The sequence below is a fragment of the Ramularia collo-cygni genome, assembly GCF_900074925.1.
Source record: "Ramularia collo-cygni strain URUG2 genome assembly, contig: RCC_scaffold20, whole genome shotgun sequence".
In the NCBI taxonomy this organism is placed as follows: domain Eukaryota; kingdom Fungi; phylum Ascomycota; class Dothideomycetes; order Mycosphaerellales; family Mycosphaerellaceae; genus Ramularia; species Ramularia collo-cygni.
This window is the reverse complement of record NW_019716274.1, coordinates 247,457-261,563: the sequence shown is the minus strand read 5'-3', so window position 1 is coordinate 261,563 and position 14,107 is coordinate 247,457. Positions and strand designations below refer to the sequence as shown.

General features: G+C 53.6%; 6 protein-coding genes; all 6 read right to left on the bottom strand.

Moving 5' to 3' along the window:
* Window positions 1–32: 32 nt before the first annotated feature.
* RCC_09939 (uncharacterized protein) lies at window positions 33–872 on the bottom strand (the record flags this gene model as incomplete). The annotated part of the gene is made up of 1 exon (XM_023775177.1): window positions 33–872. The coding sequence occupies one exon, from the start codon at window positions 870–872 to the stop codon at window positions 33–35; it is 840 nt and encodes a 279-aa protein (XP_023630945.1).
* Window positions 873–3,098: 2,226 nt separating this feature from the next.
* Window positions 3,099–4,736, bottom strand: RCC_09938 (uncharacterized protein; the record flags this gene model as incomplete). XM_023775176.1 has 3 exons in its annotated part: window positions 3,099–4,298; window positions 4,352–4,465; window positions 4,515–4,736. 3 exons carry the CDS (start codon window positions 4,734–4,736, stop codon window positions 3,099–3,101), a joined length of 1,536 nt encoding a protein of 511 aa, XP_023630944.1.
* A 588-nt stretch (window positions 4,737–5,324) lies between these two features.
* Window positions 5,325–7,223, bottom strand: RCC_09937 (uncharacterized protein; the record flags this gene model as incomplete). XM_023775175.1 has 3 exons in its annotated part: window positions 5,325–6,836; window positions 6,889–6,999; window positions 7,071–7,223. 3 exons carry the CDS (start codon window positions 7,221–7,223, stop codon window positions 5,325–5,327), a joined length of 1,776 nt encoding a protein of 591 aa, XP_023630943.1.
* A 356-nt stretch (window positions 7,224–7,579) lies between these two features.
* On the bottom strand, window positions 7,580–8,767 carry RCC_09936 (uncharacterized protein; the record flags this gene model as incomplete). Its single annotated transcript, XM_023775174.1, has 1 exon — window positions 7,580–8,767. One exon carries the CDS (start codon window positions 8,765–8,767, stop codon window positions 7,580–7,582), a length of 1,188 nt encoding a protein of 395 aa, XP_023630942.1.
* A 514-nt stretch (window positions 8,768–9,281) lies between these two features.
* On the bottom strand, window positions 9,282–9,996 carry RCC_09935 (uncharacterized protein; the record flags this gene model as incomplete). XM_023775173.1 has 2 exons in its annotated part: window positions 9,282–9,833; window positions 9,892–9,996. 2 exons carry the CDS (start codon window positions 9,994–9,996, stop codon window positions 9,282–9,284), a joined length of 657 nt encoding a protein of 218 aa, XP_023630941.1.
* A 666-nt stretch (window positions 9,997–10,662) lies between these two features.
* On the bottom strand, window positions 10,663–11,508 carry RCC_09934 (uncharacterized protein; the record flags this gene model as incomplete). Its single annotated transcript, XM_023775172.1, has 1 exon — window positions 10,663–11,508. One exon carries the CDS (start codon window positions 11,506–11,508, stop codon window positions 10,663–10,665), a length of 846 nt encoding a protein of 281 aa, XP_023630940.1.
* Between the last annotated feature and the right edge of the window lie 2,599 nt (window positions 11,509–14,107).

The window sequence follows — 14,107 nt, the reverse complement described above, 5'->3', positions numbered from 1 at the left end:
TGCCAACCCAAATAGAACCGAGGATCGCTAGACTATTCATCGCTGTCCTCCTTGAGTTCTTTCTTGATGTTCGGTTCCTTGTCGGTGCCACCATGTCCAGCCTCCTCCTGCTCCTCCTCAGTCTTTGGCGTGTTCTCCTTGTCCTTATCCTCATCCGACTGAGTCGACTTTCCACCATCAGCGCCTGTCGTCGATGGGATCATAGGCGCGATGGGAGCCGCTCCAGTCGTTGTGGGAGCTTGTGAATTGGCTGCCACACGGACCATGGGGCTCGTACCGAGGCGAGCTGGAAATTTGAGAACGAAGGGGTTCGCAGTCGCCAAAGTTTGATTGTGGGAAGCAATACTTCTCCATTGGGCCTGATTGAAGAGTCGATCATCCATCCAGTAGTCCCAGAGCTCGTGTCTTGGGCAGATCACAGCATGCCGCGAAAATACCACTCCTCCCTCTGTCAGAAGTGGAATCGGCCTGGGTGGATACTCTTGGTAACCGTATCCGGAAGCCGACTCCAGCAGGCGAACATGTGGATAAGTGGGATTTTCGAAAGGCCTCAAGAAGTATGACCTGATAAGAGCGGCCGTGGATTGCAGTCTGCCACTCAGTGGAGCGGCGCCGTGGTAGGGCGGCATTGTTGCTGTGAAGTTTATCGAAATGGAAGGCGTAGTCCCTGGGTCTTCGGTGTAGCTGAAGTTGATCCGGGCGCCTGGGAAGTAGTTTTGATCCGGTTGGAGATACAGCCTGGCTGGAGCACCTGGCTCTCTCCAGCCATATCCGCCAGCGCCACCACCGCCACCACCTCCTCCAGCTCCTCCCGCTCCGCCAGATCCTCCAGCTGCAGCTCCGCCTTGATTTGGATTTGGTGCTGCACTCATCCTTGATGTTCAATCCTGTTGCTGAATGACTGATTGAGACGGGAAGTTAAGTTTGGACAACGCGATTTACTCCGTCGAGGGGCTCCTATAGATATCAGCAACAAAGCACACAAGTTGAGCAAACCAGCCGCAAACAACGGAGACTGCTCGAAGGTCCAAGAGCTTCGCCATGATGTAACGCTGAAGGAAACTTTTGAGAGGAACCTGGGAGATGTGCAGTTCTGTCGAGCAAAGCAAAAAGAGTGCGCCGGTCAAGCAGAAGCAAGGAACGTGGTTCTTCCCGCATCGATGCCCCTTCCATGACGGGCCATTCTCCAAGGTGCGGGTCGAGAGAGAAGGAAGTCGCAAAGCAGAAGGAACCGCTACAGTGGCTCTGTCCTTGCATAGCGACTTGGAGACGTCAAAAATGATGAGCGCCTGTTGACTACACCTTGCCCACACTTCATCGCGCCGCGTGGTTTCTCCTCCGTCTTTCATGAAGCTCCATAATTGCGATGATGGCCGTTCTGGAGGACGATCGGGGAGATTGTCATGACCCGGCGAATCTTCATCCACATGTCCACCATGCAAAATGTCCGAAACATTCCCGCAACGCCTGCGCACTACTCGAGGGATGGGTAAAGAGACCAGTTGGGACTTCGCTGCCTGTCTGGTGAATCTCTTGCTGGCACAGGCTGAGCCGACGATCGGACGTTCTCTGTTTCTTAAATGCTGAGCAGGAGTTCGTGGACGATGTATTTTGCGACCGCGGTGGCTCGAAGCATTGCTTTCGTCTATCGTTGGGGTTCTCCGTCCGGGTCGATCTCTACGATGGTATCGTCCGAAGGATCGCTTGGTTTTCGCTGGCATTATCATCCAGGAGAGTTGCAGTGGTGTTGCATCGATCATTGTATCCTTCTCTTGCGACTCTGAGGCATTGATTTTACTGCTGGTGGCTGCGAGAACGTTGTCTGCTCGCATACCGTCGCCGTCGTCACTTCTGTCCTACCGCCATCTGCTCCACTGGCCTAGATTCGGTCATCCTGTACTCCCATCCAGGATCACAGCAGATTCACCACTGCTGTACGCATTGAGGTATGAGTCGTACAGCCCTCTGCTACAGAATTGATTCTGCGCTTTTGTCAGCCTGGAACGCTCGCAGATCGTGGCGGATGCTTCCCAATCCATGGCTTGCCGCCGTATCATGTGGCGCTATCCTCTCCGTCAAGGCATTCAAGAGACGGCCGTCAAGATGGTGGATCATATCATCTATCGGGAGATAATCTTCGACTTGCTGCGCCCTGCTAGGCGCGTGCGCTGCTGATGTATCGATCTCGGAGACGCCAGGCGCAGGTATTGACGGCAGACTCCATTGTGGCAGAGGCCGTTCTCGTCTATTCGTTCCCGGAGTCCCCTCGATCCGTAATGATTGTCTGCAGTGGATTAGCTTGTCTTCGAGTTTGCTATCCAATCCACGGGAGACATACCACTAGCGGCTGTGCGGTAGCGATGGCAGATGCGGGTTGAATGCCCATGGCGAGATTCCGCCCATTACGGCGCTGATATGCTCCGCCCTACTCCGCCAGCTTCCTGGTACGACAGCCGCAGGGCTTTTCCCAGTCGAGTTGCCGTTCGCGCCATCGAACTGCTGGGCTCTTAAAGGTGTGGGGATTGGCGAGTCGTCGATCGTGAAAGCCGCCGGTGTAGGCGCTGATGGCTGCATCATCGTTCACTGCACGGCAGGAGGTGGTGCRGTCGTTTGCGGAATCGCTATCGCTTGTTGACCGGTCGACAACCCGTCGAGCGTAGACGGCGGAGGTATCTTGTCGTCTTGAGCCGTAGGGAGAGTATTTTGGTTGTCCAAAAGGGTGGTGGGCGGAAGTATCTTGGGGATCTTGATGCCGAAGAAAGGATCCCGGAGGACTGGACGCTAACGCCCCCGCAACCGCGAGACGACTCGCGAGAACCCCTGAGCTTCGAACTACGGACCATTCTGGCAATTACGAGGGAATCTACTGCAGTTCGTGTAGGGTTGTACTACTTGAGCGGAGCCAATGGCCAGTGGGCATTTCCCATCATACGAGGCGAGGAATCAAGGCATCGCATGATCATTCTCATAAAGCTACAGAAGGACAGAAAACATCGAATTGCCAACCACAAATAAGTGGTCATCTCAGGGGACACCAACCCAAACCTGATGCTTCTGCCGTTCTTCCACCGAACCATGGGCTCATCATGAACGTACAATCACGACTCATCCATAGCTTCGCCCAAATCATCAGGGTGCCAATCGCCATCACCATCGTCGCCGCTGCCCAAAGCATTGTCTGGATCACTGTCCGAGGGAGAGTCGAGAACGATAGGATCACCTTCCATTCCTGTAGTAGTGCTTGCATTCAGCAGAAGAGGGACAGTCCGCTGTGGCCCTACCGGAGCAGGCGGGTCGGGGTTGGCGTGAGTGTGAGGCTGAACAAGCTCCCGCACGACGTTCCCTGGAGATCCCTCTCGAAGAGCATAGAAACTGCCGCGAAAGTACCACTGGTCAGTAATGGGGTCGTATTTACGACCTGACCTGAACTGAGGGATTTGGTTTCTTGGACCCATGTTGTCTGTTGTGAGGGGAAATTGCGACCAAAAGTCGAGAACTGGTGCTGTGTTCGTGCGATCGATGTCAATTGGCACAAGACGTGGATCCCGCGGTGCAACTGTTGGCATGGATTGATGGCTGGAACCTTGCCCCATCCGAGCAATCTCTTCCCCCAGCTTCTTGATCTCGTCATCGGAGACCTCTGTCAACTGACTATCATTGCTCCCACGACGTTGCTTCTTCTTCGTACGTGGTTCAGCTTTGGTAGCTGCTTTGTTGCGTCGCGGTCGATTATCTTTGGTCAGCGGCCTGAAGATCGTTGCAGGTGCCATGCCTGGGAACATCGACGGGAGCAGGTCGACATTGTAATCGTAATTGGCCGGTGGTGGCCGCACGATTGGAACCACTTGATACCTCGCGCCGCTCAACGAAGCTTCATATCTGTGCCGCGCTCCATCAGCCATCCATTCTGCACACATAGCCGGCCACCCTTCCCGGTCCAAGATTCTGAGATCACGGTAGAAAGGCATAAGGACTGAGGTGGCCCGGAGTCGACCGAAGGTGTTGAACTCCGTGTTGGGATACAAGTCGGAAGGATCATTCGCCGCAAAGACCTTGCGAGTACGTGTTGTGTTCCACACGATTCGATGGTTCTTCACGTAGTCGCGCACAGTGGCAACGTGATGGGTGATTGGTTGGGCGCCGTGGTAGAACTCCATGCCGAGGTTGATGATGATCTGGTCGTTTCCAACGGCTGGTGGAGATGTACCTGGCTGAGTTGCTGCTGCAACAGAGGAGGAAACTGCTAAAGGAGCTTGAGGAGGCGAAGATTGAACATCGCTCTGTGCGAGCGCTGCATCCTGTTCATGGTCAGCGTTTGTTCTTGCGTCCTAATATGGTGTCTCAATCTTACCTTTGATGGCGGCACCGGCGCTGCGTGGGCGGGAGAAGTCATCGCGGACGTGGAAAGCTGCGGTAGAGGTGGTGGTGCGGCACCAGTTGGAATGCGCGAGGAAGTCGAGGCGGACTGCGTCTCGTTAGCAACGTCTCTAATGTTGCTGTGGATCCGGACATACCGCAGTCGGCTGCATGATGGCAGTCTCTGGTGCAGTCTGCAGCGACAGATTCGGAGAGCTTGTAACCGTTGGCGTGGCGCGGATCTCTCCTCCAGCAGCCTCGAAAGAGTTGGTGCCAGATTGATTGGAAGCAGCGCTTTGCCCATCTTCCTCGCCATCAGAGGAAGTATCGGAGTACTGTGTTACCTTGAGCGCGTCACGCATCTCGCGGTTGTTGCGCATGGGTTCTGGTTTCTGTGGTTGTTTGCGAAGTTGGAAGACAAGGGAAGAAAGTCGGCTTCACGAAGACGCTAAGAATCGAACAGCCTCGCCGCCTCGCGAGTTCTCCTGGATCCTGAAGAGCGGCTCATCCCGCATTCCTTGAGGGACTCAATGCACTGCGTCTCACATTTTTGCCTTCTACAATAAGCAGTGCAGTGTAAAGGTCCCTATACTCTGCGAGAGCTGGTCACAGACTTTCAAAGAAGGTTCTCTTGATATACACGGGGGAAACAGAGATGAGATTGCAAAACGTGATTCATTTCAATCTACGTAAGACGATGCAATTGATCAGGAAGATGCAGCATGCGAAAGAGAGTTCCACAATACGCCAATTCTCCCTTCAAGCCTTGAGGGTATCAGACCTTGCAGAGAAGCTGGCGACAGGGGCTAGTATCCTGCATCGCACTGCTCCCCTGCTTCTCCAATGGAGAATGTACGCTCTGCCAAAGCTATAAGCCAACCTTCCCACCAACGTCGCGCCCTTCCAACCTCATGCCAAGAATGTGCGGCCGGTTTCACTTCGATTCCCGCACCTAGCCATCCAGGATATCAATCAGAACCATTGTCAGAGAGGTTGTCGTAGCCTTCGGAACCTGGACCTTTATAGCGATTGTTTGCGTGGAATTCTCTGTACCGCGCCGGATCTGACCACGGTCGTGGATCAGGATTGGCAGGTGGTGGAGGCGGCATGAGTTGAAAGCTGAACTGATACTGTGCTGTGGAGACAGCTCCTGGGCGGATATATGCCGTGGATACACTTCCTAAGCGGACAGGAGCGGAGGCCGCGACACTCGTATGTTGAGAGTTGCCCATCAGTGTGTTTGCTGAATGTGCTGGGCCGACTGGAGCTTCTCCCATTTCAACGTCGCTTTGATTGATTGTAGGAGCAGGCTCTTCTCCCATCCCTTCGTCGCTCTCGACGATTGTAAAGGCCGGTCCTTCAATCATGTCTTCATTGCTCTGGGTGATTACAGCAGCTGTTTCTAGGTCTCCCTGGCTTGGAGGTAAGCCTCCCGAAGCTGACGGACCACCCTCAGGCCTTGAGTCGCGTCTCGGCGGCTCCGCTACTGCTGTCTGTGGAGTTATCGTCTCTCCGTGCTCTGGGCGATTGGCGGGAGCTGCTGCTCGGTTTCCTGCGCGCGGGCGGTCTTCGATGTGCTGGAAGAAGTCCTTGGCTGATTTTCGAACTTTTCCACGTCGAGAACGGCCTCCACCATTTTTGCGACCTTGCGTCGGGCTTGAATCCACCCCCGGAGCAACTGAGCCCGCTGACCCTTTCTTCGCGCCTTGGGTCTTGCTTGGAGATTCTTGACGCTCCGTGGCTGAAGGCTGCTTCGCCTTCTTCGGCTCGCTTTGTACGTTCGCAGGCTTGCTGGGAGGCTCAGGCTGCTTCGCCTTCTTCGGCTCGCTTTCTACGTTTGCAGGCTTGCTGTGAGGCTCAGACTGCTTTACACTCATGGCATTCTGCCCTTTTTGCAACTTGCGGTCGATATTTGCTAGGGGCGTCGCGTCGGGAAAGAGAGTTGGTAGCAAGTCCGCCCCATAATCGTAGTGCTGCGGAGGTTCTATGCTTGGAACTTGGCGAATCTTCAACCTGCTCAGCGAAGCCAATCGCCCGGCTCGAATACCATCTGGATTTTCATCAGAAATGCTCATCCAGTCAGTCGTCAAGGCGTGCCACTCCTCACGTGTGAAAAGCCTCTTATCGAGGAAGAACGGCATGAGCTTTCCGGTTGCTGTAGGTCTTCCATCTTTGGCAAACTCCTCGGGCGGTGCGTTTCCTTTCGGGTTACGGAAATGAATCAATCTGTCCGTCGAACCTCCCGAATCGCCCGCAGCTTGAATTCTGAGCATGTTGTGCCTGGCAAAGTCGCGAAGTCTGGCAACGTCGAGGGTGATCTGCTGAGCGCCGTGGTATGGTGCCATGTTTTGGCGGATGGTGACCATGGTCTGTGGTGTAGAGGGTGGAGGCATGGCTGTTAGAGGCGGCGGAACAGCACTTGAGCTGGCGGATGGCTGGGGATGCAATGTACCAGCTTGAATGCTAAGACGCGCCCTGCTCTATGATGGGTCAGTGCTTGCCAGCTCATGGCGTGCGGAGGGGCCAAAATACAGATGTCGTGGATGTGGTCGCGGGCGCTCGAGGAGCACTCGTTACCGCAGTACTACTCTGGACTTGGACTTGGCTTGCTGGAGTCTGGATCTGGAATGGACCTGCTGGAGTCTGGAAAGGCAGATCGTTAAGTCTTTGAGCTTCGAGACTGCTACTGGTGTCCTGCCTGCGCACGAACTTACTGTTTGTGGTGGCAGAGGCGGGATTGCCAGCGTCTGCTCTTGTCCTTCGATTATGGGCGCAGATTCGACCTCGCCATCGGAGGCATCTTGCACATCGTCGAGCTCGGAGTGCTCACTTAGGTTGCTGTCGCTTTGCTTGTCTTGGTTGTGCATGATGCGATGATGTTGTTGTCGATGAAGAGTCAAGTCGGCTTTCGAAAATTTTCTCCTGGACGCGACGCGACGCCGAATTGGACATCAATTTCAGGACACCTGCCCTTATCATCAAGAAGCAGCCACGACTGTGCTTCCTCTAGCGTCTACTACGTTCTCCTTGCTTCCAAGAAAGGGCCATGCAAGCTTTGCGAGAATAGGCTTGTAAGACAACATACACGACATGAAGAGCACTTAGCATCACGAACGGGTTCTTGATGACGACCATTCAGGGAAAGGGAGCATAAGTGGAAAGCATCGTTCAATACATTTTGTCTTGGTCAATCCCGTTGTGGATGTGCCATGCTCCTGTCTAGCTACTCACTCCCATCCTCCGAGCCATCCTCCCCTTCAACGTCCATCCCATCGTCGATATCATCCTTGCTATCCGCGTTTCCTCCATCAGCGACAGGCATCTCGGTCGTCTCATCGTCTTCGTCGTCATCATACGGCAAATCCGCATCCTCGATCCAAGCGGCTGGCTGTGGTACATCGAGCGCGAGCTCACCTTCGAAGTTGCGATGCTGGCCTTTCTTACCCCTCAAGTGGACGGAATATCGGATCTTGCGGAAACCGGGCTTATCGTGGTCCTTAACATAGTCCATCGTCAATTTCTCCCACATTGGTGCGCTGAAGAGCCGTCGATCCATGTAGAACTCACTCATTGGATTCTTGGCAGCCATTCTACCGTCGGTTCGGAAAAGCAACTGCTTTTCATACTTGGCGAAGAGTTCCTCCTTCCTTACGGTACCATTAGGCTTGATGAAATGGTTCTTGATGTCGTTCCTCATTCTTGCGATGGCGTTAGGGATGGGCCTGCTACCGTGGTATGAAGCCATATTTTGATCCRTGCGCAACGGGATTGGACTTGGGCTTGTGACCTGTCGAGGAGGATTGATGAGCTTCTCCCGATTGCGAGTGGTACCTTGCTTGCGCACGGGAGGCTTTCTAGTAGAGGCTTGATGTTGTGGACTAGCAGCTTCCGCTTCAAGAGCTGCCTCGACCACGTCGCCTTCTTCTACAGCCTCCTGTTCGTGCTGGCGAGCTGGGCGCTGAGTGGTGATTCGAGCTTTGCGCCTACATGTTCGACGCACTCTAGGACTCTCGAGGAGCATGCCTCCATTTTCGCCTATCTCCGCGACTTCTCCGCCCTCCTCATCTGCCTCCACAGGCAGCTCTCCCCCTGAGCTTTCGATAGCCCGATTAGCTTCTCGGTCTCGGTGGACGCGTTCCAAGAATGCAACTTCGGCAGCGCGTTTCTCAGGCCGGACGCGTCGCGTGAAGGTGCTTGGCTGGGGCGCAGGCCCTAGATCTTCATCGAGATCAATGGACGAATTGTCAATGTGGAGAGGTTTGCTTGGAATACGCAATCCTCCCGGAGTTCTGCTCGTCCATGACCTTCCATCGGCTGAGAGCACCGCGTCGGGGTGATCGAGGCGTGTACCGGTCCACTTCCAGTTCGGGCCATTGTGATGCTGTCCGTGATGCTGAGGGTTGTTCGCCATGGCGCTTGAGTTTGCTGGATGCTGCTGGAGAAGACGGAATCACTTTGGTGCTGCTGCTTGACGAGTGTAGAGAGTCAGTACGTGGAAGCTCGAAGTTCTGGCGAGCAAAGTCTACGGAAATCTACGCTAGCGTTTGCAGACGCGTCAACACAGACTCGCTGTCTACGCTGATCGGCCTCTTGAGAATCCAGTACAGAAGGTTTATCAGCACCACAAGCGTTTCGTGGTGTATACTTTAATGACAATGGAGCGGCAGGAAAAGGGGGTCATTGGCAAGAAACAACTAGCCATCGAATCACATCTTATAGGCAGAATTTGGGAAGACTTCATTACTTTTACTTCCAGGAGCCATGAGCATTTTGCTGTTATCTATGATCAACAGGCAGCCTTCGAGTGTGCGCCAACGCTTCCTCGGCCGGACGCCCCTTTTGGAGAGCGTGTATGGAGTTGCAGTTTGAAAAACATTGCAGAGCTGGAGCTTGCCAGAGTAGTAGAGAGCGATTCAGCAACCCTCCTACGATATTCCGTCCTCAGCGTCGCCCGCACTCTGCGCAGTAGAAGCCTCCTTAGTGATCGCCTTCCAAGCTACCACACAGTGTCCTCCAACCCACTGCAGTTCCGCTTCCAGCCTCTCATCCCCTCTCGTCAGCATGATCCACTGAAGACGAGTGAAGAGGCGAAGGTCATGAAAGTATCTCAGCAAAGGGTTCCGGAACGTCATCGTGCCTCGAGCGGTAAAGATGGCTGGGAAGTTCTGCACCAAGCGAGCTTTTGTCTGCTTGTTCAACTTCTTCCTTGGCTTCAGGGTGGCGGTGTACAAGTGGTCTGCATGGAGGAAATCCGTGATATCTCGTACTTGTTGTGTGACGATTAAGGAGCCTGTGTAGAAGGGCATATCATGGGTGATGGGGAATGCCGCAACTTCGTAGCCAGGTGGCTGCTCGCTGAGAGAGATGCGCCAGGACTCAATGAGTACGCCCGGTGGCTCGAAGAGTGCTCGGATCGTGTATGGCATTTGGTGCACTGCGGGGGGCTTTGGCGGTGGCGCCGCAGCAATCGGAGGAGGCTGCGATGCTTGTCAATTGTTGCGTCTATGCCCCTGGGTAGAGAAGCGCAGCACTTACCTGCGGCTGAACTTGCTTCGCGGCGAATTGCATCCTCTCGGCCTCCGACATACATGCCACGTAGGCCAACATCGACATCCCGGTAGTGTCATTCTTGGATGCCATGTTCGTTCCCTGTGGGCTGTGTTCGGTGTTTAGGTGTGCTGAATTGATTTAAATCTTGGACTAGACCTGGAATCTGGAACTTTGACCTGCAGGAATTTGGAGATGGACTACACGACCCTGAAATCTTGCTAGGAAAAGTAATCGCGAGGATCTGGCATCTTTTTTCCATCAGATCCCGCTTGAAAGACAATATGGCCCCTTCTACATTTTAAGGAGTTGCATAGAAGTCACGCAAAAATCATGAGCGTGGTGAGAAGCACTTGACTACATGGTCGCGTAGGAGGTTCTCAACACCGCCGGTTCTTTTTACAAGACCAAAGCTTGGCTTCTGGTGATCGGATTGATCTTTACGATCGTCAAAGGGAAGTTCATTCTACCTGGAAGAAGTTTGCTATCTGAGGTGTGAATTGACGTCTCTCTGCCATGCATGGCGTCTTTGAGACTTCATGAGTGGAGGTTCTCCTTGTTTGTGCTTTCTTTGCAGCTATGTCGACCTTTCCAAGGAAGCACCCTTCATCTCGAACGAGCCTCCTGTCAAGGTCGCTTGTTGTATCCATACCATCCTCAGCGCCTGCCTATTCTCCTTCTCCTTTCGGAGGCTTCTGTCATGTCGTGAACCTTTTGATTGACCTGATCCACCTTCATCACGCTTTTCCATCCGCTCCGCTACGAGCTGTTGTCTGACTCTTGGCCTTCTCGCTTGATAGGAGCACTTTCATCTTTTACTCCGTCGAGTTCTGGGTATGGTGTGCACGAGTGCTCAGCGACATGACTTGCGGCTGTCGATCCATCTTCAGAAGCTGTKCTCGCCATTCGAGATCTGCTCGCGCTCCTGTCAATTGTCGCTGGCGCCTGGTGATCATCTCCTGAGCTGTCCGAGCTATCCTCTGGTACTAGCCATCGAGCACGGGGCTTCCTGGTCTGATGTTCGGTGTCGTCGGAGCGGTCGGTAGCAGAGTTGGCATTGTTGCGAACCTGACCCCTGGCTGCTCGCGAGGCACGTCGCGTGAGTTGTGTCGTTGCGGCTGGCTCTTCAGAAGACTCTTCAACGTGCGGCGCAATCGCGTAACTTCCTGGACGATAGATGTTCCGCCTAGAGCGACGGAGGAATGTGGATGGAGTCTCATCTTCTGCCTCTTCTAGAGCTTGTGTTGCGGCGGGCTCTTGCGAGGACTCCTCATAGTACTGTGCATCTGCGTAACATCCTGGACGATAACTGTTTCGCTCAGAGCGACGCACGAAAGCTGATCTCCTGTTGCGTAGCTTGGACGCGTTCATTCTTGCGGTAGGTGGGTCGATTGCCTCGTCGGTCGCGTCTATTGAGGTCTTTAAGACAAGAGCTTCATCATCCTTCGTGGTGGCGATCGGAGACTGGCTTTCTGAGTCTTCTGGAGCCTGGTGCCGGTCTCGCTGGACGCGTCTGTTCGTGGTTTGTTCTTTTGCCAAGCTGCTGTCCTTGTCCGACATTTCCTCCTCGCCTATGATATGATCCTCCTCAGCTCTTCTGCCCATCTTTGCTCTTTCTGCGGATGGCTGCGGCAGTGAGAATTGCTTGAGGGAGGCTTGATCTTTGAGCTCTGAGGCTGCGGGTGGTTGTGAGTGTCTGGTGGACGGCTATGGATGAATAGGAGCTGGTGAAACGCGAGACGCTATCGACGGTGGTGAAGCTCTTGCAGCTATTGTAGCGGTGAGCTGGAGGAACTATCAATCGTTGCGGGGATCTGTGTCGTTGCTGGCGCGTGTGGATGTTGGTGGCATGGTCTTCCGAGAGAAGAACGGGCTACTATTGGGGATTCAATGTCGTCGGCGGTGGTTTTCTCGCGATGCTTCCAGGTCATGCAGGCCTGCCGACACTTCTCATGTCGCATTTAGCGTGTCTGCTCGGAGTCACTGGCGCTTTGAAGGACGCGTCTTTATGGATGGTGGCAGAGAAACCGCTGGCTCCTTCGTGAGTCTGCCGTTCTAGCATGGTCGGCCATCTCTAGAGGTCACCAGATGGAGCTGCACGTTCATGAGAGGGAGAAAGACAATCAGAGCTCAATACTACCTCGTCGTCGCCGTCGCGTGGACTCTGGTGTCGATGGCGGAAGCGCTTGGCATGTCGCGTTCCACCCCTGAGTTGCCTTGACGGCCTACAATATCAAATACAGCGGTGCAATGGATGTTAAGACACTTGAGGCYCTTTCAATAGATGTATCTATCGTTCATCACGTCGTGTCGTCGTGTTGTGGTGGTTGTGAGAAGAGTGGATCCGCCATGGTCAAGCCCACCAATACCCCCAACATGGTCAACATCGAACAACTCAACAACGCACCAATGGATACGCTTCAAATTCACAGCGGAGCCTGTGTACATGATGCTGAGACTATTGTCGTTCTCAGGTGGAAAAAATGTTGTGTTTTGCGAGAGTTGTCGGCAGTGAGCAAGCCGATATTCTAACGTATATAGTTCACGCCGAATTTACTGCTCTTGCCTTCGGGCAGCCCTCGATGTTACAAGCCCTTACGGCTTGGTCGAGTGGTTAAATTACGTAGAATCCCCTTCTACGTCATCACACCACACAGCACAACAAACATTAGGAGACATCTGCTAATACATAACCCAGAAACGGCTGTGTTCGAATCATTCGGTTGAGCTTCAATATGGGCCCATTGAATCCCCTTCAGTGGGGAACAATGCTACAAACTATATTTTTGGCAATTCTTTGGGCTGGTCTTTGGACCAGCCTACCCTTTTTGGCTGGCGTAGCGACCCTAGGTTGCAGGCCATCACAAGGCACCATACCACAATGACACTCCTCATCAATTGCGTAGCCAGCAAGTCCTGTTGTTCCACGATATATGCTTGTAGAGTGTGTTGTTCCGCTTTGGATGTACCGTTTTGGTCCATATCGAACGCGAATGCTTGGCGGAAAGGAGGGAATTGATATTCTGCACGACCAGAACTGTTTTCTGGCCCGGAAAAATCACGACGTGCATCAGCAGTGTAGTACGCTGATTTTGAGACTATTGAATTCAATATACGAGGTTGTGTCCTTTTTGTGTTGGTGATGACACGAGAGATTGAAATTTGAAGTTGACTGCTCTAGATATGCAAAAAGGCACGCATCCATCCACATATCCTCCACATGTTCAATTTTAATGGGAGATCATTCAGTAACTCCCTCATGATCTCTAGGGTCGTTAATATGCGGTCAAATCAATATTACAAGAGGTATTGGCGTTGTGGTGGACAGGTCAAGCAAAAAGCCAGCGTTCGAACGCGTCGACGGAATTGCCTGCATGGAGATCGCTCGAAAGGGTAATTGCACAAGAGGCGAGGGTTCGAGACCCAGCCCACCAGCTTCTGCTCAGCTGAGCCTCTACCCGACCTTAAGGGTCCCCTCTACACTAGCACCACCTGGCAGTCTACATGATTGGTTGAATGGACAGCAATGCCTCCTTTTTGATGAATGAGCAGCCTAGTGTTTGCCATCACCAATAAAGCAGTACTCTTGAGCCATGAAGGAAAGAAGGTGTATTGCAAGGAGTGCGGCGGTGGCTGCGGCATGGTTTGCAGGAAGTGAAGCTCCTCCTTCTCTCTCGCCAGCTTTACTCTTTACAATCACCACCACCTCCTTCCTTCTCGTACACACCGTCGGCAACCCATCGCTGAAGATTACGACAGCACACGCAGACACAGGCCGGCAAACGTGTAGCTGCAGTCTATGGCAGCACCGTGGTCACGACGCTGCGGCACCACCGCCAGAGACAGCAAAAGGTCCGCAGCGGCCACCTCCTCCGCCGCTCTTGCGTAGGTTGGGCTAGGCATCTACGCAACCTTCTCACCTTCACACGAAGCTGTCTCCCTTCAACAACAACTTCACCATCAAGGTATGTCACGCTGACTCTCGCCACCGTTTCTTGCCACATCTTCCTCCTGAACACATCGCGACGATGACAAACTGCTGACACTGTGACCGTGCAGACGTCCTGCGGCGGCACAGGAACTCTGGCAGCCCGCTTTAAAAGAATGACCCGCCGGTAGACACGACCGCCACCGCCATTCAGACATCGAACGCACCGCCCACGCAAAGATCACCCTCTCGACGCTTTAACATGCAGCGGATCAT